This window comes from Bubalus bubalis, chromosome X, assembly GCF_019923935.1.
Source record: "Bubalus bubalis isolate 160015118507 breed Murrah chromosome X, NDDB_SH_1, whole genome shotgun sequence".
Lineage (NCBI taxonomy): Eukaryota > Metazoa > Chordata > Mammalia > Artiodactyla > Bovidae > Bubalus > Bubalus bubalis.
This window is the reverse complement of record NC_059181.1, coordinates 120,251,808-120,278,007: the sequence shown is the minus strand read 5'-3', so window position 1 is coordinate 120,278,007 and position 26,200 is coordinate 120,251,808. Positions and strand designations below refer to the sequence as shown.

The following is a 26,200-nucleotide window of genomic DNA, read 5'->3' as shown; positions in this document are numbered from 1 at the left end:
TTTGTTCTTCGTCTTTTAGAGGACTGACTTCTCTGAAGTTAGATGAGTTGAATTCCTGTTTTTCCCTTAAACTATTACTTGCTGCTGCTGCTAAGTCACTTCAATTGTGTCCGACTCTGTGCGACCCCATAGACGGCAACCCACCAGGCTCCCCTGTCCCTGGGATTCTCCAGGAAAGAACACTGGAGTGGGTTGCCATTTCACATGCTATTAGTGGTATAAAGGAACTAAGAATGTAGGGAAAAGTGATAATTCATTTTTAGGGGTGTTTTCAGAACTAAACACTCTGAAGGAAGCAACTAGTCCAGTGCCTGGCATAATGGTAGGTACCAAGGCAGTTTGAGTTCATTCTCAGTAGTTAGATTTAATTCTCTAAGCTTTTGAATTTTGAACTAGATATGGAGACAGGCAAAAGAAAACACTGAAGAATACATTCCTCTCTGGTCATCATCAGCTCTGCTAAAGAAAAAGAGTGAACTAAGGGAAGATTTCTGGAAGGACTGCAATGAAAAGAGCTTCCTGAACAAGATTATACTTGAGCCTCGGCCCTGGCCCCAAACAGACTGATGCTATTTAAAACTTTTCATGGGTGAGAGTTTGCTCCTAAGCTCCTAGAAGCAAGGAACTCTGCCCTGCTTCTCCAGATCTCCTACAGTAGACACAAGGGGAAAACAATGACTAGGAAAAGACTCACTGAATCACAGCCCTCAGCTTTCTTCTACCCAATCATTGCACTGAGCTGTATTGGAAAGTCTCATAAATAGTTTCAGTTCAGTTCAGTCATGTCTGACTCTTTGTGACCCCATGGATTGCAGCATGACAGGCTTCTCTGTCCATCACCAATTCCTAGAGTTTACTTAAACTCACGTCCATTGATTCGGTGATGCCATCCAACCATCTCATCCTCTTTCATCCCCTTCTCCTCCCACCTTCAATCTTTCCCAGCATCAGGGTCTTTTCCAATGAGTCAGTTCTTTGCATCAGGTGGGCAAAGTATTGGAGTTTCAGCTTCAGCATCAGTCCTTCCAATGAATATTCAGGACTGATTTCCTTTAGGATGAACTGGTTGGATCTCCTTGCAGTCCAAGGGACTTTCAAGAGTCTTTTCCAACAGTTCAAAAGTATAACTTAAAAAGCTTTTGGCAGGGAGGGATCAATTAGATGTTCAGAATTAACATATATAAACTACTATGGTGGCTCAGATGATAAAGAATCCACCTGCAATGAGGGAGACCTGGGTTCGATCCCTGGGTTGGGATGATCCCCTAGAGGAGGGCATGGCAACCCACTTCAGTATTCTTCCCTGGAAAATCCCCATGGACAAAGAAGCCTGGCGGACTATAGTCCATGGGATCACAAAGGGTCGGACATGACTAAACAACAAAGCAGAGCACAGTACAGCATATATGAAATAGATAACCAACAAGGGCATAATATATAGTACAGGGAACAATACTGAATATCTAGTAACAACCTATAATGGAAAAGAATCTTAAAAAAGATAGGTTTATACAAATATGTATAACTGAATCACTTTGCTGTACATCTAAAACTAATATAACATCATGTATCAACTATACTTTTGGGAGAGAGTTGATATAGGTACATGTATGGCTGAGTCCCTTCACTGTTCACCTGAAACTTTCACAACATTGTTTGTTAATTGGCTATACCCAATACAAATAAGATTTTAAAAAATGTAATAAAGGAAAAAACCTTGTGTTTATAAGCTGGTAAGCCAACCATGGGAAAAAACCCAAATATAAAATTAATGGGAAAAAAAGCTTTTGGAAGGATGAGGGAAGAATTAGGAGGCAGAATTTGAATTAAATTGAAATTATGACTTTAATAATCCAAGGAAACAGGACACTGGTGGTGATTAAACAGAAGCATTATGAATGTCTCAAAGAAACAGTAACTTTCAACCATAGCTTTCTTATTGACATAGTTATGATATAGCCAAGGGGTGTGTTGCTGGGTGATGACTTTCATGAGACGTGTGGCCATGTGTGAAGATGTCTGTTTGTTATCACTACTCAGTGGGGCAGGGGCCAGCTGAGGGGTTGCTACTACTATCTTGTGCATAGAGTCCAGGCATCTGCTCATCCCACCAGGTTTAGGACAACCTCTGACAACAAATAATCTAGACCCAATGGTCAGTAGTGCTGAGGTTGAGACACCTTAGTCTAGCCCAACATGGGGCCTTGAACTGACCAACTGAAGGGGGAAAAAAAAGATATATAAACTGATTTTTACAGCAGGAAAGAAGCACAAATAAATATGCTCTCTGGGTTTTAGTTCTCACTTGTGTTTCCCATGTTAATTTGGTGTCATTTGTAACCCAATGTTATTCATTATCAAGTATCTGATTGTGTTGGTTGATGTGATAGACTCCTCTATGTACAAACAAATCAGGAACAATTACATAAAGACAATGCCTCCCCCACCCACTGGGGACACTCTAGGGACACCAGTCCATTTCTGATTTTCCCCATGTCCACTCCTCTACCCCCAGCAGCAACAGAATGCAACAGGAGAGAAGACAAAGTTCAGATTTTGTGTTCAATCTAAACCTCTTCCTCCTACCTGTAGAGATACTATTTCTTTCTTTTCAAAGCTCTTTCTTGAGGCCAGCAGACAGGTGAGAAAGGATGACAGGATATCAAAAAGCTTCTTAAGCCAAAGGAATATACAGTCTCCTTGATTAGTTTTCATGTTCCACTATCAAGATCCCAACCTACATTTTAAGGTAAAGGATACTGTTTCAGCAAAGATCTAATTGAGACACAGGAGAGTAGTACTGGCTAGGCAAAGGGGGAAAATGTCATTAGAGGTGGGTGAATGAATACATTCTCATCTACCATGACATTTTGCTGTCTTGGGAAGAAGGGTACTGAGCCAAGAGTTTAGAAGCTGTAGCTTCTGGTCTTAGTTTAAAAAATGAGTAAAGCATAATGTAGTTTTATTTAAGGGGCAATCCAAGTACAAGAATTTCTTGAAAAATAAGTTTCCCACAAAATCTCTGAACAACTTTATGAAAAAATAACTAATTTTTTATTTTCTAATCCTGAAAAAAAAACAAAGCATTTTTACTTTATTGAGGGCACTAAGGAGGAGGGAATTGACCTTGGACAAGGGGACACCCTGTACAGAAAACTTTCATCCAGTTTTGCGCAGTAAGTTAACATTTCCTTGCAATGTAAATTTGTAAATCCTAGATGAAAACTCAGCTCAATTATATGGACTCTATATCATACTGTCAACTCAACAGTTCTTCGCTGCAAAAACTGTGTACCTATGCTTTTTATATCCAAGCTCTGATATAGGAAGAGATTTTCACTGTTAGACAAGGAATCAATTTCCATAGTCTAGCAAGAGTGCACATGTTTGTAAAGTTGGTAGAAAACTTGCCTTATTGAAAACTCAAGTAACAGCATCCTGGATTGCAGCACATTAATACAACTTCAAAGTATGTCAGATTGAAAATACTGAACTCAAGAGGTAATTTACTTTTAATTTGAATTCCCAGTGGTCCAATATTTTTAGGCTATCAAAAATTATTGAGAAAGCTTAACTATATTTAAAACGACAAACAACAAAAGAATAAATCAGTCCTGGCAAAGACTTAAACTTGAGATGCGCTGAGAATAAAAATCAGTGACATCTTTACAAAGATCGACTCTTTCTTTAGCACTTAGAGAATCTGTGATTCCTCATCACTCCCTCTATCAAGGGCCATTCAAACCAAACTTGCCTCAATAATTCATGTCAGTTATTTCCAGGATGTATAATAAGGTATACGAAGTGGGGAGACATGTTTCGACATTGAAATCAATTGGGCTACAAAGTCCAGATGTTATGAGGGACATATGAGAAGCTTGCATTAAATTAGTATCTCCTTCCTGCAATCAGCTCTACTAATTATATCCTGAAGCTCAGTCCTGCTTTGGCTTCCTTAGTACCTTCTTTTCCTGCTTCTCCTTCTCTCACTCCTGAGGAGTCCTTTCTCTTCCAGATCACCTTCTCTGCCTCTCCTCCCTCCAAAGACCATCTCCTCTGGTCTGATGCTTTTCACACCACCCACAGGCTGGTAATGTCTGTCACCAGCCTATAACTTATTCCTGAGCAATTTAAATGCAGGTCCACTAGTGTTTTGAACTCAGAAATGTTGCTCAATAAGGGTTAAAAGTGATAGTTGCTTAGTTGTGTCTGACTCTTTTGGAGCCCATGGACTGTAGTCTGCTGGGCTTCTCTGTCCATGGGATTTATCAGGTGAGAATACTGGAGTGGGTTGCCATGCCCTCCTCCAGGGGATCTTCTTGACCCAGAGAATGAACCTAGGTCTCCTGTATTACAGGCAGATTCTCAACTGTCTGAGCCACCAGGGTAGGATAAGGGTTACATGAATGAAATATAAAAATGGATTCATGGGACTTCAGCAAAAGACAGGTAGAAGAAAGCTGAGCTGTCTTAGACAAGTCCACCCTAGAACCTGTCTCACCAGCTACAGACTATGAGAAAGAATAACTACAGACTATGAGAAAGAATAAATTTCAAGCCAAAATTTTTTAGGGTGACTTAAAAAACAGCAAGGTTTTGAACTTGAACTGATGGTTCAAGATCTGCCATTCACGTCAGTCTTGCCTCCTCAAGGGCAGAGATTGTACCTCTTGTTGGTGGTATGCCTAATAACTGGCACAGTACCTGGTTTGTGCAAGACAATAAATACCTATTGATAAATACATCAGATTCTGTTAACAGTGAATAAAAGCATCATTAGTCATTTCTGCCTAGAATTATGGTAAATGGCAGGTTGAACTCAGAGTACCAAAATTCGTTATTGAAATAATTATAAATATTTATTATTTCTTGATGGACACTGTGCTAGGCCTGTGGTCTCTATGTAATAAAGCTCTACTTATTAGGTATGAAATAAATGGTGTATGTTTAAATGGAGTCTAACTGGTAAAGGAGACAGATCTCTTTTAAGACACCAATAACTGCTCCCAAAGAAAATGCTACCGTAGAATAAAAGGCTCGTGAACTATTCTGATTTGCTTTGGGGATTTTTTTTTTCCCTCCCACTAAATATTCTGGGTATATTTAACCAATTATCCACTAAGTGAATAGCTAACCATGCATGCCAATTAGAAATTGACTGAATCGGTTCATGAATCTTCTAACATAAATCCAAAATGCTACCTTCTCAGAGAGAAAAATCAAGGGATTACAGAGGGGAAATGGTTGAGGAGGGAACCAAACAGAAAAGTTATTGGCTGGCAGCTTCTATAACTCCCTAATTTTTGAAATGCCCTTTATTCCTTCCTTATTGCATGAAAAGAAGTAGATTTAGTTCACAGCTTGAGGCAGCCTGCGAGATAAATGTGCTCCCTGTGTGAATGGACTGCTTGAGCCCACATTATCCCATAGAAGACTGTGACTAGGCTGAACTTCGTGGGCTGGAAGTATTCTAGAAAGGGCCCAAAGAGAGGGACCATGGGAGCTCTACTACCTCCTTGCTTGTAAGTATTTTTCCTCAAAAAAGTATTTTCACTAGTGGTGTGCATGCATGTATGTGTGTGTGTGTGTGTGTGTCTGTGTGTTTACCTCTTCTCTGAATGCCGACTTGTGACCACAAGGGGCACCCTTCACTTGTCTCAGGGTTCTGTGTTTTTGGAAGGGGCAGAATCCACAGAGCTGGGTGGGTAATGTTGGGTCTCTGGGAGAATTAAACTTAAGAAGTTCCTGCTCCATTGAAGTCCCCAGTGGAGGACCACACATAAGACCTGGGGAAATGCACTCACACCAAGAGAAAGGAGAAGGAGCAAATAATCTCAATATGAACATGTGTCACTAAAACCAACTCACATTAAAGACAGGCCATGCCAAAAAGGGGTCCACCCTTAGTGCACAAGATCACTGCATTCCGAAGTGCACAAAAAATCCAAAGCATGTGTGGAACCTCGGAGCTCTCATTGGGAGTGCCCAAAGCTGGGAGTTTGGGAGTTTTGTACTGGTATGGACCCTGCCTCAGAATCTTGGTACACCCAGAACTCTGCATCACGGCTTTCTTTTTCTTAGAGAGCAGCTCATAGCACAATCAGTTACGGTGGATTCAAGGTGTAGTGGTTCAATGAGGAAAACTATGAATTAGAAGCATTATTCCACTTAAGAAAGCAATGCAGGAAGAATGACCTGCACTTTGTTCATCTAGGGAACAAGGGAGAAGAACATGTGACAAATCTCAGGGATGACTATTTAACCCCTTGCCTACTGCTTATACCGATGTTCCTACCAGGATGTGGGGAAACCCACAAGGGAAGTCTCCCAGGGGATGCACTGGGTATGTACACTGTGCTGAGACATGAGAGAGATTAATATAGTCTTTTTCTAAACTGTATCTCTCACCAGCAGTGGATAAGATGGTGCTGAGCTCTTCAACATGGATGGACCTTAGAGATGATTATACTAAGCAACTCAGATAAAGATAAGTACCATATGATATCACATACATGTGGAATATAAAATAAGATATGAATAACCTTATCTATGAAACAGAAAGAGACTCACAAACATAGAAAACACACTTAAGGTAACCAAAGGGGAGGAGTAAGTTAGGAGTTTGGGATTAACATATACACAGCACTATATATAAAACACATAAAAAGCACAGGGAACTATATTCAATAACCTGACATAAGCCATAATGAAAAACAATCAGAAAAATATATTGAATATATGTATATAACTGAATCACTTTGATGTACACTTGAAATTAACACAATATTTTAAATCAACCATATGCCAATTAAAAAAGGAAAACAAGAAAAATATGGTGCTGAGCTCTTACACTTAAAAGGGGGAGTCAGGTATCACAGTATAGGATGAGCTGAGGCAGCACAGTGTGGTAAAGGAGATCAGGCTTCCGGGATGAAAAGACTTGGCTTCAAATCCCAATTAAGGCATTATTATCTGAATGATGCTGAAAAAGTTATTTCCCATCTCTACACACCAGTATCCCCATCGTGTCCTTCAAGACTTATACCTACCTCATGGGTTGGGAAGATTAGTAAAAATGAATCTGAAGTGCCTGGCACAGAAAAGATGCTAAAAAATTTGAGAGCTGAGCATCTAACCAAAGCGCAGTACAGAATGTCATGCACAGAGCAGTCCACACAAATTCCGGAGACCTCCTTCTCCGTGCTTCCAGAGAGAAGTGGACCACTTTATACAATTTCATTCGTTTTAAAATTCACATAGAATAATCTCTTGACAGCGACCCAACCTAGTTGGGTGAGACTTTCTTTTCATGTGCCTTTAAGTCAGTCCTCACTAGGTCATGAAGGTTGTCTCATTCAGGGATTTAAGGTCAGCAGGTGTTTTGTGAGCGAAGGTTTTAAGGTAGAAGGTCAACTGGCCTGAGGTGATTAAGAACTGGCCTGTAGCTGAATACTGCACACCAGCACAGTGAGTCAATCACAGTTCTTACATTGTAGATTGTACAGCATTTCAACAGTCATATATGATGAGAATCTGCCCTGTAAACATGCTGAAGTTCACCCTCACCGTTTACCTTTTCTCTGAAGAACAAGCTACCTTTTGATTCCATCATTTTTCTCACAGCAGACCAATGGTCTGCCCACGCCTGTGGACCTTAGTATACCTGGCAATGTGTCTCCATAAGATGATACTGGGGGGACTGGAGAACAGAAGGGGAGCTTTTTCTAGGGCCGGTCTCATTATGAGACACACTCTCCTGTGCTGGAGAGACCACAGTCTTTGGAGTGAGACAAGCTGCAGTGGAGCATTGGCTCTACCATGTCTCAGTCAGGTGACCTTGAACAGGTTATTTCACATCTCTCCATCTCTGTTTCTTCATCCATCAAGAGGACAGGGAAAAAAAATCTCCTACATACTTCTAAGAACCTTTGAAAGACTTAAGATAAAGTTAGGCAAAGCACTTGGCACATAGTAAATTCTGGATATTTGTCAGTTATTGCTTTCATTATTATTTACCATAGACTGTAGAGTAGGGTTCCAACAAGTAATGAGAGAGAACTCATGGCTAATTTCTAAACCTCTAGGAAAAACCTAATCCAATAGAAAAGGGGAAATACTCAGAGCGGGTCTTAATAACATTCCTATTCAGGGTGGAATTTTAATGAACTGAGAAAAAAATTAAGCAATAGAATCTGCTTTTTAATTATTAGAAATGACCTTTCCTCATTTATGCTATTATAGGTGATGAGCATCCTCTGGCATAATGAAAGAAGATGAGGCAAGTGACCAGTTTCTGTTATTTATTAAGGGAACCTTCTCTCTTTTTTTTTGGTTAATGCATTACTTTTATTTTATTTTTTTAATTTAATTTTATTTTTAAACCTGAAACACTGTATTAGTTTTGCCAAACATCAAAACGAATCCGCCACAGGTATACATACGCTTCTATTGCACTCAGATGGAATGTAGTTTTCATAATCACTCCACTCTGCCTTGGCGTGTCCTGGACAGGTCATCACCTCCTTGATGGTGAGGGTCATTTCACTTCCTTCTTCTGAGTGCCCCATTCCACCTAACTCTGCTGCTGCTGCTAAGTCGCTTCAGTCGTGTCCGACTCTGTGTGACTCCATAGACGGCAGCCCACCAGGCTCCCCCGTCCCTGGGATTCTCCGGGCAAGAGTACTGGAGTGGGTGGCCATTGCCTTCTCCACCACCTAACTCTAGGCCCCAGAATTAACCAGTACCTCCCAAGTCCCTTCTGCCTGTGACAATGTCCTGCAATAGCAAAGCTGAGAATGGAGTGCAGACAACATTTTTCTCTTGAAAACTAACATGTTTCAGCAATTAAACTGCTTTTAGACAGCAAACTCACATATAGGGTAAAGCTGAGCATATGCAGAAGTCATGGAAGATAAAAGACATGGGCTTTGGAGGCCAGAAAAGTCACACTCAGATCAAGTCGTCATTCGTTGGAGAAGTGAATTAGCATTCCCGTTTTTTAGTGCGCTCATCTGTGAAAGGTTGGGAGCAGCCCCTACCTTACAAAGTTTTGTGATCCTACCTCCCAGGGCCTTTGCACAGTGCTTGCTGCATGTACATGTTAACTCAGTGAAACTGGGCTCTCTTTGCCTTCCTCCGTGGAGATCCGGTTTTCCAGACAATGTATACGAGTTGCTTCCAAAGCTGGATATGCTTGAAGGTTGACCTGGAGCTGTTCTGAAAATATACATCTTAAAATAGCCAGGGCTCCTAAGTAGCAATAGGCTAGCACATGAGTGGAAGTGAACATGTGATTTTGATGTGTTGGAGTGAGTGTGGATATTGGCTGCGAAGCAAGACAAGGGTAAGTGTTTGATAAAATGCAGGATGTAATATCTCTTGTTCCACACTTTCCCATGGGCATTATCTAAGCTGCATATCAAGCACACAGAGAAATACTGTAGCGTATAACAAATGAATACCCGAATGAATGTAACTTAGAGTGCTAGGAATGAGTGATAAACACAGATAACACTGAAAGTCTCCCAATCATGGCAAAGTCATTCTTCACGTACATGCTGCTGTAATAACGTTATGCTGAGGGAGCTGGCGATGATGTTTAGATAATAAAAGGGTAATGCCCCAGTGATGACAGCCTGAGGGAGAGATACCCAGATCAGGAGCAGCTGGTATCCACTTCTGCAATCTTACCCTAGAGCAGCAGGAAGCAAGTCAAGAAGCACGTAGATGACCTTTTCTGGCACGGTAATATGCTCTGCTAATTCTCCATTTTCTTCTTTAAGTGAGATCACAGGAGGTCCCAAGAAACTCTTCCTCCCACATTTGCAAGCTGCATCACAGAGAGCAGAACAAGTATTTCCACCACTACTTGCAAAAAAGGATGTTGGTCACAAGGTGGCAGGTTACCACGCTCCTATGGAAAAGCTGGATTATATTTCTAAAAGCTCAGAGAGGCAGAGGCAAGAGAACTTCAAAAAGGTAAGAGTGTGTGTGTGTGTGAGAGAGAGAGAGAGTGAGTGTGTGTGTGTAGTGGGAAGGACAGATGCCTTACATGGCCACAAGCTCTAAAGGTCATATAAGTGCTGCCTGTCCAGTGTGCCCTCTAATCACAGGGCACCTCCTCAACAGGCTCATGCAACTAGCATGATAAGAATTGTGAATTGACAGCTGACATCATACAAATGACCTATGCCAAGGTAATTCTGTTCTGAGGCAGCGAGTCCAACCCTGCTAGTACATTAGAATCACCTAGGAACTTTTCAAATTAAACACACACACACACACACACACACACACACACACATCAAGAATCAGCCACAAGAGACCTTGGAGGGTTTTCATTTGGACAAGTTATTGTTTAGTTACTTGATTTTGGTCTGATGTTGGGTTCAGGCATCACTATTAATTTAAAAGGTCCTCAGATAATTTAACGGTGGAGTCAAGGTTGAGAATCACTGAAATAATCTAAGCAATGTTACTGAAAGTAGGATCCACAGCCTTAGTGCTGACCCATGAACTTGTCATTAGGCACATTTCTGTTTAGTTCAGCTGACACTATTTTTCACAGCAAGATAACAGTACTTTCTTTAGTTGATGTATAGTTGATTTACAATGTTGTGTTAGTTTCTAATGTACAGGAAAGTGATTCAGTTTTATAAATATATATGTATGTATATATATGTATGTATGTATATATATGTATGTATGTATATATACATATATATGTATATGTGTGTATGTATGTATGTATATACATGGGCTTCCCAGGTGACTCAGTGATAAAGAGTCTGTCTGCCAATGCAGGAGATGCAGATTCCATCCCTGGGTCCGGAAGATCCCCTGGATGAGGAAATGGCAACCTACTCTAGTATTCTTGCCTGGAAAATTCCATGGACAGAGGAGTCTGGCAGGCTACAGTCCATGGGGTAGCAAAGAAGTGGACACGACTGAGTGATTGAGCATGCATGCATGCATGTATATACACACACACCTATATACACATATACTTTTTCATATTCTTTCCATTATGATTTATTGCAAGATATTTAATATAGTTCCTTGTGCTATACAGTAAGATCTTGATTTTTATCCATTCTATATATAATAGTTTGCAGCTACAAATCCCAAAGTCCTAATTTATCCCACCCCATCCTTCCCCTTTAGTAACCTTAAGTTTGTTTTCAATGTCTATGGGTCCGTTTCTGCATCACAATTTAGATTCCACATATAAGTGATACCATACGATATTTGTCTTTTTCTGACTTCCTTCACTTAGGATGATAATCTCTAGGTGCATCTATGCTGCTGCAAATGGCACATGTTCATTCCTTTTTATGGCTGAGTAGTATTCTATTGTATACATATACCACATCTTCTTTATCCAGTCCTTGTAAGTTGCATTGTTTGCAAATAATTTCTCCCAGCCTTTAGGTTACATTTTTACTTTGTTTATGGTTTCCTTTGCTATGCAAAGGCTTCTAAGTTTGATTGCTGCTGCTGCTGCTAAGTCGCTTCAGTCGTGTCCGACTCTGTGCGACCCCATAGACAGCAGCCCACCAGGCTCCCCCATCCGTGGGATTCTCCAGGCAAGAACACTGGAGTGGGTTGCCATTTCAATTAGGTTCCGTTTATTTTTGCTTTTATATCTACTGCCTTGGCAGACTGACCTAAGAAAACATTACTACAATTTATGTCAGAATGTTTGGCCTATGTTCCGTACTGGGAACTTTATTGTGTCATGTCTTATATTTAAGTCTTTAAGCCATTTTGAATTTATTTTTGTGCAGGGTGTGAAGGAGTGCTCTAACTTCATTGATTTACATGCAGAAAGACAGCAATACTTTCTTGATAAAACAAACAGTGCATTGACTTACATTCTGGCACAAGCTCCTCATCTTATCACTGACTGGTAACAAACAATTTCAGACCCAGTCCTGAACCATGGACCACACTTGGAGTAGCACTTTCCTAAAGATAGCAGGTAGGGGTCAGAGAAAAAGGGACCGGCATTCATCTTTAAAAGTGTGTTACTTGTCAAAGCTGAGCTTTGATGGGAACACACTGCTTAGTGGGGCCAGCAAGGCATTTCCCAAAGCATACTTTTAGGATGTTACTATGTATTACGAACAAAAATGATTTGGTACCTGAAAGATGTGGTTTACCACTTAACTGACCAAAGTGAGACAAATTACTCTCTTATGCAGGATGACTCTCTAAGAGTGATATGGAATTCAAGAAACACGTATGGGATCACAGAATCTTTCTTTTCACAAAGCCATATGATTAGTAGTTCATAAAACATAATTTGAAAAATAGTGATGCAGTTATTATTTAAGAACCTGCAAAAGAGAGTATAGTTAATTCTACATTCTCTTCAACCAGGCAAGCAAGTTATCATTTAAAACAAAAGAGTGAAAATTGGAGCTGACACAGCAGCCCATGTGGTGCATCTCTGCAAAGGCGGACCCCTAGACCTTAGGGTTGGGCTTGACTTGGTAAAACAGCTCAAAGTCATCCAGGCTATGCCTTTCTGGGGTGGACCACAGTCTACCTACAGTCATACCATGCCAGGTCAGAAAGGCAGATTTGCTTCAGTGGTTTATTAACCGACTGTGGAAAGGAATAACCCAAAAGGTGTTGCTGAGACATCAGAGCACCAGAAGCATGCTGGCAACACAAACCTTGATGGAACAGCTTTGAAGAGGGCAGTGCTGCATGGATGGAGACCTTCCAGATTTTTTTCAAGGATCAGCATCTAGATTTTGACTTTGTTTTAAAATCAAAATCACCACCATTGTTCATCCAGTAGACCTTTCTGGGCACGTTCCCAGGGCAGTGTTCCTTTAAATATAAATACTTAAAGTGGACCATCTGTGTTGGCTTCACAAAGGAGAAATATCTGCCTCCAATGTTAAGTGAGGAAAACTTCAGTCAAGAGAGTCCTGAAGGAGAGATTACTTCTTAGGAACCCTCACCACCGCCTCGACGGGAACACCGAGGCACCAGGGAGAAGGGAGTCCTGTTGCTTTAAAAAGTGAATCATCAAATCATGAGTGGTTGTTTGTTTCTACCGGAAAAGCCAGCCTGGAGACTGAGTTGAGATGCATGAATCTAATAAGAGAATAATAAATGCCCATCCTGACCTGAAATTGAATTATTGGCTGTTATGTATACTTCCTTGATCAAATTATGAGTTTTCCAGAGAGTAGAAACTATCCCCCAAACATGACTTAATGCTGTGCTTGCTGCCATAAGGAGGGGAAATAGGAGAGAAGAGAGACTGGGTTTCAGTGCCATTACTAGCTTCCCAATCTTGTTAGGAGATAACAAGTTGTCTTCTAAGAAATAGCTGACAAGCAACCAAGAGAAATACACTTGATCAGCATATGGGGAAAGGATAATGTTTATTCATTACTAAACAACAAGGCTTTCAAATTTGGGGCTTTTAATTTGATTTTGATATGGACCAATATTTTAACTTTTCTTGTGACTCTGCAATTAAGCTGCCATTGGCTTCAATGAGCAAAGAAACCTCTCTGAGTTGTTTTGTCATCCTTCACATCATAAATCAAAGGAAAAGTGACCACAAATCAGTTATTTTGAAATTTAAAGATTCAGAATAAAATCTTTTATTGCTTCAGAGTCACATAAACATATGGCCCCATGTTTTTCTAATCAAATAGGAATAGCCCTAAATTCTTACATTCAAGGGGACAGATATTGAACCCAATTATACCATTTCTGCCAGTCAAGACATTTTCCAATATTAAGCATCAGAGGTGATTTAGTTTTATTGAACTATGAATTCAAATAGTATTAGACCCATTCTTCTCAAAAGGCAAATTAGTAGGAATATGAGGAAGACACACAACAGGAGACATCAGAGTGAAAGAAAAGGTGAGGATGAAAATAAAAACAATTCTCTTGACACTTTCCTAAGTATTCTTCTACCTCCTTTCTCTCCTACCATTTAGGCAAGACTGATATTTATGGTGACATATTCTCTCTCTGGGATAAGGAAACCAAGGCATTATCAGATTAACAGACATTGTACTTGTTACAAATATGCCCCCTTAACATTTGGCACATAATTTTGCTTTCTTTTGGTTGGTGAAAGCTGCCATACTTCATCACCGGTCTAGAGCACAGACTCTCTTCTCCTCCAACCAAAGTCACTATGCTTGGATGCCTCTCTGAATACAAAGGTTACAGATGTCCTAAGGGGAGTGGAATATATATATATATATTTATGTAACTTAAAAAAAATTCACATGAAAACAGGACTGTAGGAAGGAGGCCAGACATTTGATTAAGATAGTGACAAATCATTGAACTTTGTGATATTTTCCTATGTTGCCTGAACTCCTTCAAATTTGCTATTGTAATCAGATTTTCAATCCCACAAGTACATGCAGGTAATCTGTGATTTATTTCTCTCTGCAGATTTTCAACATTATCTACTTGTAAGCCTGTATACCTTGATGTGATTCTTCTGAACAATCTTCAAGCATCAGTAACAGACCAGTGACTCGAATTTAGGAAGCAACAACTATACTGGTAATAGATAGGCATTCAGAAGTTACTCTAAATCAGTGATTTTATTGGGGCAGACATGACAATGAAAGAAAAAATGAGGGAAAGAATAAAGCTGTAATGATTATACTTTCTTTTGCCAAAAGGCTCCTGGGACAGTAAAAAAAAGATTTTGGTAAACATCTCAGCTCTCCAAGTGGCTTTCTTATAACAAAGACCATAGCTGGTCCTGGGCCAAAATTAGACTCTCAAACACTTGTGTGTGCTTCTTCAGCCAAATTCCAGTATAAGATTACATCATAAGTGGTTTTTATGGAAATAATCACATCACTGAAAATCACAAGTATTTGGAAACAGACTAAAACATTTATTTTGGAATCGGCTGTTCAGAAATAGAAACCTGTTTCTGGCAAAGTGTAATCTGTCCTAAGGATATCCTGAAAAGCCAATGAGGTATTTCAGGCCTTCTGTGTATTATTTTACATGAATTCTGAAGGCCTTGGAAACAATGCAAAAATGTCTTTCAAAAGACAGACGGTGGTGAACAATTGCTATCTGTACCAAATCTCAGGTGATTATAAATTATGGAAATAACTTGGCCTTTACAAAAACATCACCAACCAAAAGAAACACCAAGACTTTGTCTATAATAATGCAAAAATAGTTGACAGATTTTATCAATTCAGTAAAGAAGCAGAAAACTAATTCCAGCTTTATCATAATATATATAAACCTCTTTGACCTAATTTAATCATTTGTAAGACTTTTCCAACTCTAATTTATATTCTACCACCACCACCATCCCCCACCACTACCCTGGCCAAATTTCAATGAATGTTTCATTCTTTACTTGAGGGCTCCACACACACACAGTCTCATTAGAAGAGGTCACACGAGCAGCTTGGCATTGCACAGATCAATCAGGCTAACCATGCTGCCCACTGCCTTCACCTGCAGTGGAAATGGTGGGCATCCACAGTCAAGGTCAATTAATGTTTCATGCTTTGGAAGAGAGGCCATGAAAGGACCTCTCTCTTCAAAATGCCTCACATGAGAATAAAATGTTTCAAGGTATGGACATAGTTTAGAATTGAGATTCTATCCATTTTTAATAAAACTAATACAGTTATGTAAACTTTAAAAATAAAAAAAAAATAAAGAGATCTCTTATTTATACTCATTATAATAAAATGTTATAGCAACTGGAAGAGAGAACTGAAGACAGGACCTTACAACACTTAAAAATCAGTCTTTCAAAAATCTTCCAGGTGGCCAGAATGACCACTGAACCCTTCTAAACCCACAGTTACTTCACCTCCCAGCAATGACGAGTTTCTGGCCTTCGAGATCCTACATGAAGTAAGCATGTTAATTTCATAGCATTGTTTCCTTATTTATCCAAGGTCTCTTCCGTGGCATGTTTTCTTTCACCCCCATCTAAGGTCTTCGGGATCCTGTTAATTTGTACAGAGATCAAGTATATTCATTGCAATGTTTGGGATCACCATTAGCTTCGGAGTCCTTGTTTAAAGGCGATGAAGTAAAATTGTAAATAGTATCACAATGTCATCCCAGAAAACCTCTCATGTGTCTAATACTATTTATAAATAATTCTTACAAATCAAGAGGGAAGTATTAGCTTCACTATTCCAGAGGACCTGGCAGGACGGCAAGACTAAGGAAAATCTTCAATCTGAAAGAAGACAATGCCCATCATCAAAGCACACAAGAGAAAGGATGAAAGCCACATTTAACACAAGAACAGCCAAAATAAAAAGTATCCAAACCTTATATAAGAGAGCTCAACTGATACCCATTCTCTAAAGAATTTTTCATATTTGAAAACATTCATAACAGTATTCATGATACACTCCAGATATTTTGAAAACTAATAGATCCTGTCTAAACTATATGTAATAAGAGAATGGATGGGTCTTAAATTTAGTTATTCAACTGTCTTTTTTTGAATCTGAGAATTGTTAAAACAATTTGAAGTAAGTTTCTAACCAAATTCCTGACTGAATTTAACCAACTGCTTCTTAAATGGCTTATTATACTTACTCAAACCAATCTTTGTGTTTCAGGATAATGTACAATTAGAAAAAAAAGTATAGTATCTGTTAATACAGACACGCACATTTGTAAGAATATAATTATATAAGAAATAGTATATTTCTATAATACAGATACTGTTTTGTGCATGCAAATATATATACTGCACACAAACATCATTTGAGAGAAAAGAAAGAAAATATTGGAATGCATCATATATAGTAAAGTAACTATTACTGGCTGAAATTTTTTGTTTCAGTGAAGCAAAAATCAAGTTAGTATCTTCTCTACAAAACCACCAAAATTTTGTCTTACTCGTAAAGGGCCACCATTTATATCTCCAGATGAATGACTGTTCACATCAGAACTCCTATGCAAAGTGGACAGCTTGCATACCAAAGTATGAAGTAGAAAACAAACACAAATGCTGTATTCTACAGGTCAAATAGAGTTAAGCAAAGAAAATGTACACTTGTCATTTTCTGCCAAAGAACATTTGAAGCTCTGCGTGGAAGGGCAGAAAAGGGGGAGACTTTGAGATGTGAAAATCTGCTTCCAAAACTATAGATTGGAGTCAATTGGGAATAATTTCCTCAAACACCAAACTTTGAACAGACCTGTGCAACAGAAAGACAGTTGTACTGGAGACCCCATAATGTTGCCAAAAGGGCAACTTGAAATAGGAACAAGGGCACTTCTAGAAATCGTACCAGAAACAGTTATGCAAAAGTGTATACTGACTGCCAAAGGACTGGTTGAATTCTGTCACCTCTGACATCATTCATTGCTAAACTGCATGGATGGCATTTGATCTGGGAGGGAACTCAAGTTGTTATACAATAAGTACTTAATTAGCATACACAGTATACCTCTCCATTGTCATTTTGGAAATCAAAACATACACAGATGGCAAAACGTTTACCACATTTGGTGATGTGAAAACTGATCCTATTTGATATATGCCAAAAAGTTGGGGAAAAATGAATGCATACGCTTTCTGCAGAGACGAGGAATTTTTGAGATACATTTGTAGTATGGATTGCGATGAATACCTTATTGACCTCAGTTTAAGTATCAGCGAGTAGAGTTTTCCAAACCTGTACTTGAGCTGCAAAGAAAAACAAACTACTCATCGTTTCCTTGAGGCATGCATTTTACTATGGCAAAGCGCACCAGGCGTGCATGACAGGGGAATCTGGGCCTGCTTCAGCCGACTGAGTAGACCATGAGCATTCTTCGAACACAAGGCAGGAGGCTTTATGGAGTGGAGAAGAGGGAGAAAATTTGGAACCATCGTCTGATGATTTCATTTTGGAAGGGCCATTCCTCAGCCGACTGCTGCTTCAGGAAGGCGAGGTGATGGGACCAGACTCGGCCAGATGTTGGCTACGGGAGCAAGCAACTTTAGCAGCCAAAACGGGGCAGTGTCATGACACCAGCTGAACACGTGTCAGCTGCGAGAAGCAGGAAGATGCTGTGCGCCGGGCCAGAGCTGACTGTATTATACAGCGTCCCATCTGAGGCTGCATAAGACACTCACTGGCGAGCTTACGGGGCCTCAGAACGATGTCAGGAGCCGCACAACACACAGCACACCAGAGGGCAATGCACAGTCAGAAAGAAAGAGAAAGAAAGAAGAATGAGAGGAAACAAGCAAGACACGCGTCCGTCGTGCACAAACCTTCGGGCTCTGTGTGTTCTTTGTGGTGGACTTGCTTCAGCGGGCAGCAGAAGATTTCGTGACACTTAGCACGAAAGGGGGACTCTTTTTTCTTTAATTCCGCAGATTGGATGGAATCTTGCCGTAACATAATGTATTCCTGTGTGCCAGGGGGGGCGTCATCCAGAACTGTGGTCACCACATAACAAAATGAACTCAAGTTAGAGCTTCAGGAAAGCAGGGAAACGTCTTACATCAACTCTACTCCCGGGGGAGACTATAGAAACAACAGTCCCATGAAAAGTTTCCAAGAAAAGCATTGCATTGCTTGGGGGTTTTCTTTTGAGGGGCTTAGTTTGCTAATATGAATAGTTTACTCAGCTATACATACCTTGATAGCTAGTACTAAGTTGGCCAAAAAGTTCTGTCGGATTTTTTCCAGCCAAAGGTGAGAAAAACCCAGATGAACTTTGTGGCCATCACAATATACTGAGCATTTAAGGGTTAGATTGCCGGGATGAGCAATAAAACATGTTAATACCGATAACCATATTGTATCTAAATAAACACTGTGGAAAGCGACATGTTTCAACTTGAGGTACAATATAAATATTTACAGGCGAAAATGGCTAATTTCCACAAAATTTTCAGTGTATTCGTTTACATTTTCTTCCTGGGTCTGCTCCTGGTGAGGGCCTGGCTTTCATGCACTATATACAGAGTTGGACAAAAGAATTCACTTTGTGTTTCCCAAAGAGAACTGGGGCCATGACAAATAACCTTCACATATTCGAAATCCCCTAATGAAGTGACCACATTCCAGTCAAGAGCCTAATAATCAACACTGGATCAAAGACCTACCTTGAATTGTGGCACTGCAGGACCTGATTCACTTTTGGCCTCAGATATGAGGCCCCTCTCAGATTTCTAGGCCCTTTGTGCATTTTCCTAAGGAATACTATGAATTTCTAGTGTTTGTTCCCTGATAAAACAAGGTGTTTGCTTTCACCTGGTCCGCTGCAACATTGTTTTTCCAGGTAACTACCCACCAAAGAGTGTGCAAATTTGATCTGGGTCTGCAGAAACAGGGCATTGACCTCAGAATGGATTTTTTTTTTTCACACCTTTCCAGTGAGGTCATCCCATTTTACCAGGAGTGAGTCAGTACCCCTAAAGTTATGATTAACAATGGACTGACTCATCCTACTCCCTCAAATGCATAACTCTTAGCATGCCTTGAGAAAGACTGGGTACCAGCTGCAAACTTCCTATGGGGAGAACAATTCTATAATGCTTGTAAAATATCACCAGATTATGGCTGAGATTGGATGGGATCTCATGCTTCCACATTTGGCACAACATTCTCAGCTCACTGGCTAGGATCTTAACAGACTTTTAAGAACTTTCTTTCACATTGGAATGAAGATGGCATGAAAACCAGCATAACCTGGAAATTAGTATTATGAGTTGAGAACAAGTTCTTGATAGATTGGCTGTGTGTGGAGTTGTTGTCTTCCTTTATAAGTAATTAAATTATGCAAGAAGGTGATGAATATTTTAGTCACTTCTCTTTCTATTTTCTTCTAGTGCTCAGCAGTAGTAATCAAAAATATTACATAGACAGACCACCACAGCCTTTTCTGAAAGAGAGTTCCCTTCCTCTACTAGGAATGTGACTGCAACTTCTTAGAATCTGGTTGCTGAATGCACATCTTTGGTAGCAACAGCTGCTATTCAGACCATTGGCAACCATTTCCTGCCATGAGCAGATAGTTATGATAATATATACATGTATCAAATTCTAGCATCACAGATGAAGGTAAGTTCTAGTTTGACCATATAAAATATTTAAGGAAAACCTCCCAAACTTAGAACTCAAAAAACAAAACAAAACAAAAAACCATGATTATACAGAAGCTGAGAAATCCCATTTTCATGCATTGTATATAAGAAACACATTTTAAGATCAGAAGAGAATTGGAGGATTAAAAAGAAAAGAACAACTTTTGGATAATACATAGAGAGCTTATTGTTCAGAAGTACATGATAAACACCAGTAAATTGTTTTCCATTTTCATTTTTCGATACCAAAAATGACATCACAAATGGGCATCTCTGGAGATTAATGGCACAATAGCCTTTGGCTGACTCTCTAGCCATCAGCTTTAACCAGCTGGTCATTAATTCCGACAAAAAGCCTTGTACTTCCATCATTATTGTTTAATTAGATACAACTAGTATCTGTAACATACAACAAAATTCTAGTGAAGGAGCCCCACTGACTGATATAAGAACCAGACCCCAAATTCATCATCATGGGGAAAGCAGGAAAGTCACAAAAGTGCAACATAATTGCTTTCCACAAAATTCTCTCTCTCCTATTCTTTCCTCAAATTGAATTTAGCAGGTGAAAAAGATGCCAAGATGAGAGCATTTAAGGAGCCATCTGAGTAATGACCGCAGGCAAAGTACATTTCCTTGGAAATTGTGAACATCTGGGAGTTAATGGCTTAGCTTTGCATCCAGGCTGTCTCTACTCAAATGCCCCAAACATAAATCAATTCAGGAAAAACAGAAAAAAATATTAAATCTATCAGCATACCTTGGTGTCATTTTGACGCAAGACCTAAAAATATTTTTGACTTTTTAACCAGAAGTGGCAATCTACAGGAAACACCTCATTTCAGTCTATAAAATCTTTGAATGTAAATTCATTTTGATGAAAGATTAAAACTGTTGTATTAATTTATTCCTAGGGCTCCTTCAGGTAGAACAGTGACTGTGTGTGCAATTGACAACAGCAGGAGTGACAGGAAACTTCCCATAAGACCCCAGCACTAAGGCAGGTGGGTACCTTAATTCTACTACCTTAAAAAAAGGATGAGGAGACAATGTGTCCAAAGGGCACAAACTCTAGAAAAGGGAGAGGAGACTTGCAAAGAAGTCAGCTCATCAAAACAGGAAAAAAGAATGGAATCTACCTTCCCCTGGCTTAATCCTAGGATTTCTGCTATTCCCCCACTTCTAGTGCATTCCTTCTTGCACAGCATTCCAGCCTCTGAAAACCACTCTTGCCTTTGTTCATTGAAACTATTTGTCCACATTTATGCAGTGACTCCTGCTCTTCTTCTCAATAATGTTTACCTATCTTGAAGTTTGCATGAAAGACTCCAGTGATTAGGCAGACAATAGATTTACACTAAACCTCTTCCAGTTTCGGAGCTTCAATTTGACTCTTTCAGACAGGTAAGATGGTAAAAGTAGCTCATGGTTGATTTCTGAACTGCAGGACCCATGTATTGAGAAAGGCCACGAGCCCCATGACAGTAGCAGCCAAGGAGTAGGCCTCTGCCGGGAAATGACACCCACATAGCCTGTGCCCTTGACCTTGATCACACAGGCCACCTACTTAGAATTCCAAAGTCCCACAAGAGTGGTAGAGAGTTGGATGAGAGATGTGCACACATGCAAATTCACACACCCACAGACATGCAGACACTGACAGGTGGCATACTCAGACTCAGGGTGACAATAAGTGACTCTACTGGTGGCAGGATAGTTAAGAGCACAATTTATGGAAGACCTTGTTCCCATTATACAAGGTGTTTATTGACTAACCATTAGGTGGGCAAGCCTACATCCAGGGTTGGTTTCCCAGTAACAGTCCTGGATTGGCAGTAAACCACCCTCATTCTCCTCCAGGCTTCTCAGCAATTCTCAGGGTCAAGGCCATGGTCACGAGTGGGGACAGTCATAGGAAGGGAAGAGAGTTTATATCTAAAGCCAGTGACCTGGTCTATGTTACCCATGTTCACAGAAATAGTGTTCCCATTTCAAACTGGACATAATGCATCGATCTGTAGCAAACCATCTGTGATAAAATGAAAACGTTTGTCATGGTTGTTCAGTGGTTCTGTCATGTCTGACTCTTTGCAACCCCATGGACTGCAACATGCCAGGCCTCCCTGTCCCTCAACATCTCCTAAAGTTTGTCCAAGTTCATGTTCATTGCATCAGTGATGCCATCCAGCCATCTCATCCTCTGACACCCTCTTCTCCTTCTGCCCTCAATTGTTCCCAGCAGCAGGGACTTTTCCAATGAGTCAACTATTCGCATCAGATGACCAAGATACTGGAGCTTCGGCTTCAGCAAAACTAATTCCAATGTAATATATGTCTTAAATGCATTTTTAACTAAAGAAGTTAACAATCACTTATTCTTTCTATGTTTAGAAACTCAATTTCTAATTTTACCCTGTACTTTAATCAATAAATATAATATTGGCTAGATAAAATACCTACCCAAATATTTAGTAGTATCACAAACACTACACTCTTCCAAGTCATTGCAAACGGAATTTCTTTAGAGATAACTTAATGCTACCCCTTTGTCTTAAAACATAAGGAAAATAAAGCTCAGGAAGGGGAATTGACAAGCCACAAAGCTATTGGAAAAGCCCAGCCTAGAAGCCAGGATTTTAGGGTGTTTACCAGAAAGTCTTAAGTAGTTTCTGGTTGCTTTTCTTTGTACAAACTGATATATTTAAACAGGATCTTTTGTATACCTTAGCTTCAAATATTATCTCTGTCTCCAATGAGGTTTACTGTCTTTATTTAAAGACAGAAAAGCAACCAGAAACAACCTGGGAAACTACTCAGACAATGCCACAAAGGCATCTGGCCCCTGGCCAGGCCACTGTGACTTGTAAGGTGTGCTGGTTTCAAGCTGGAAGCAGTTAATAAGCCCTCAGTTATTTGATGACACTGTTTTTTTTTTTTTTTCTCTTTGGAAAGACGACTCAACATACTTAATTAATGATACATGATTTGAAATCAAAGAAAATCTGAGATCACCAGGGCAACAGCAATGAACACAGCCATGGGACTACCAGTCAAAGTTATTGGACATATATTTGTGACTCCAAAAAGCAAATGCTTGAAAGCATCTGTGAAAGTAAAAATAAGGGAAAATACACAGATTATCAAATGTCCTCGAATAATGAAAAAGTCAGTAGAAAACAGAGTAATTAGAGTGATTACTCTTCCTTGTCACTGAGCACCTGTCAAGCAGAAAAGTAAATTCAGCCACAAATGAATTAACTCAAGTCCTCCATTTTGCTTTCCAACTCACTATCTATTGAATGCGTGTGTGCCTGCCAAGTCATCAGTCGTGTCCCATGCTGTGTGACCCTATGGACCATAGCCTGCCAGGCTCCTCTGTCCATGAGATTCTCCAGGCAAGAATACTGGAGTGGCTTGCCATTCCCTTCTCCAGGGGATCTTCCTGACCCAGGGTTCAAACCCGAGTCTCTTAGGTCTCCTGCACTGGCAGGCAGGTTCTTTACCACTAGCACCACCTGGGAAGCTCCATCTATTGAATACTTACATGAGCTTTACTGCCACACTGGATACTATCAATGGCAAGTTTAAATGTCAATGAATTCTCTGTCTCCATCTGTGCTCAAGCACAGTCATGTCCGACTCTTTGTGTTCCTTTGGACTGTGGCCCGCCAAGCTCTTCTGTTCATGGAATTTTCCAGGCAAGAACACTGGCATGGGTTGCGATTTCCTCCTTCAGGAGATCTTCCCAACCAAGGGATTGAACCTGCATCTCCTGTGTCTCCTGCACTGCAGGTGGATTCTTTGCCCGCTAAGCCATTGGGGAAGTCAATGAGTTATTCAGATAATTCACTGAATTGCATTAATCAATACTAATGGTGATTTGGTTTGGCCAAAATAGAAACAACTGAAAATATTTCTAGACATTTCAGTTACCTTCCCCTTTGCAATCTTCCCCAACTTCATGCAGCCTCCCAAGCACTATCCAGTTTTCCTTCAATTTTGTTTCTTCAGGCTGTTTTGCTACTTTCATGGGAGGAAAAAATTCAAAGTCACTATCATGGTGGCCACCCTCCTCCAAAATTCTATCACATGTCCATCTTCTTCCACACACTAGATTTACATAGTATCTAAAATATGCCTGAAGACCTTGTATTGTACCTGCTGTTCAATATGACACCCTCATTGGCTCTACTCAATGCCACCTCTTCTGAGATTTCTTTTTAGCCATGTTAAATAGGTTTGCATTCATCACAATCTGTAATTATGTAGGTATTTATGTACATGCCTCTCCTCTGACTCTTCCTAATGAATATAGGATACCGGAGGCAGAAACACTATTTGTCTTATTTGTCATTCTATAGGTGGAGTCAATTGTAAAACACACTCAAAGAATTCTTATGAATCAAATGAAAGATGCCCACTTTCACCCAGCCTTATTTTAAAGCAAAGGTAAATAGCTCATTCTAACTCTTCATGAGTTGGTTAGATAGCATCTCTGACTCAATGGATGTGAATCTGAGCAAACTCCAAGAGATAGTGGAGGACAGAGTAGCCTGGCCTGCTACAGTCCATTGGGTCACAAAAAGTCGAATATGATTCAGTGACTGAACAATAACAACAACAACAACAACAACAACAACAACAACAACTCTTCATGTCCATATAACACTTTAAGAAATTTATCCTGTCATTTGTTGAGATAGCTTTCTAGACATCATCATAAGCTTTTAGTGAAAAGTGAGATTGATAATTATTTTCTTAGATGTGTCTTTCCCCCACAACTTGAATGGGAGCTCCTAGAAGACCAGAACCATGTCTCTCTTGGTATCATCTTTGCTTTCCTAATGGCCCACCTACAGTGCTTTGCGCATGGTAACTTTGCATGTACAAACTGGGTCCCTTCTAGGGAGAGTCCCGCCTACCTTGAAGGTGTGTGCTAAGAAGAAAGGATCAGAAATGGAAAGAGTTCAGCACATTGCATGGTACCTGGCAGGCATCAGAGTGGCTGCAGTGGAAGAAAGACCATATATGACAGAGATGGAGCCCGTTGAGCACTGTACCAGGATCCCCACCCTTGAGACACAGCTAAATTCCTGGGTGACCTTTGGAATGGCACATCACATCTCTGAGTCTCAGTTTTCTCATTTCAAAAGTAAGTGACGTGGGGACTTCCCTGGTAGTCCAGTGGTTGGGGTTCCAAATTTCCACTTCAGGGGATGTGGGTTTGATCCGTGCAAGATCCCACATGCCAAAGAGTGTGAAAAAATATTAAAAAAAATAAAACAATAATAAGTGATGTGGACCAGGCCAGGCTTTCTCTACATTAGCACTTTGACATCTGGGGCTGGATAATTCCTTGTTCTAAGAGGCTGTTCTATGTGCTGCAGGATGCATAATAGCATCCCTGACCTCTACCTCGGAGATGCTTAGCATCTAGCAAGGACTCAGATGTTCTATTCAGGGGAGTTTGGTTCAGACCAAATAGTGAGAAAGATGCGCTAGTGAGCACACCAGTCATTCAGGTAAAGAAAGCCCTCAACAAGATGGAAACCACTATAGCTGCACACCAGTGAAGTCCTTACTCGGCTCATGGCAAAGGCCTTCTCTAGTGAGGGATGCCACTAGGCAGAATCGATGGCATTGCACAACGTTAGGGGAGTATGTCCAGGCACATGCTGAGAATACATAATAGATAGGGCACAGCCTACCAAAGACCCAGTTCAAATGGAGACAAGAAGCAAGAAGAGGAGGTGGGCAACTCTCTGAGGCCTTATCTAAGGTAGCTTTCCTGAAGGTCAGCCTTCTCATCATCAAAGGACCCACATCACCAGGGAATATGGGTTTTCAAGGTGGTGCAGTATAAAAGAATCGGCCTGCAATGCAGGAGACCTGGGTTTGATCCCTGGGTTGGGAAGATTCCCCTGGAGAAGGGAATGGCTACCCATTCCAGTATTCTTGCCTGGAAAATATCATGGGCAGAGGAGCCTAGTGGGCTAAAGTTCATGGGATTGCAAAGAGTCAGATGTGACTGAGCACACGCACATGTGCACACAACATCAGGGAATATGCAGCCCTTCCCTTAAGACAGAAATGAGTCCTTCATGCAGAAAAGTG

At 40.3% G+C, this 26,200-nt stretch overlaps 1 protein-coding gene across 4 annotated transcripts in view; it reads right to left on the bottom strand.

Moving 5' to 3' along the window:
* Positions 1 to 26,200, bottom strand: part of FGF13 (fibroblast growth factor 13) — a 574,659-nt gene that overhangs the window by 201,441 nt on the left and 347,018 nt on the right. For 3 of the 4 annotated variants that reach the window (XM_025276624.3, XM_025276623.3, XM_025276625.3), the window contains exon 3: positions 18,266 to 18,433. The exons of the other annotated variant lie outside the window; for it this stretch is intronic. In XM_025276624.3, the coding sequence (XP_025132409.1) occupies positions 18,266 to 18,433 (168 nt within the window). The remainder of the gene's footprint in view (positions 1 to 18,265; positions 18,434 to 26,200) is intronic. 4 annotated transcript variants of the gene reach the window in all.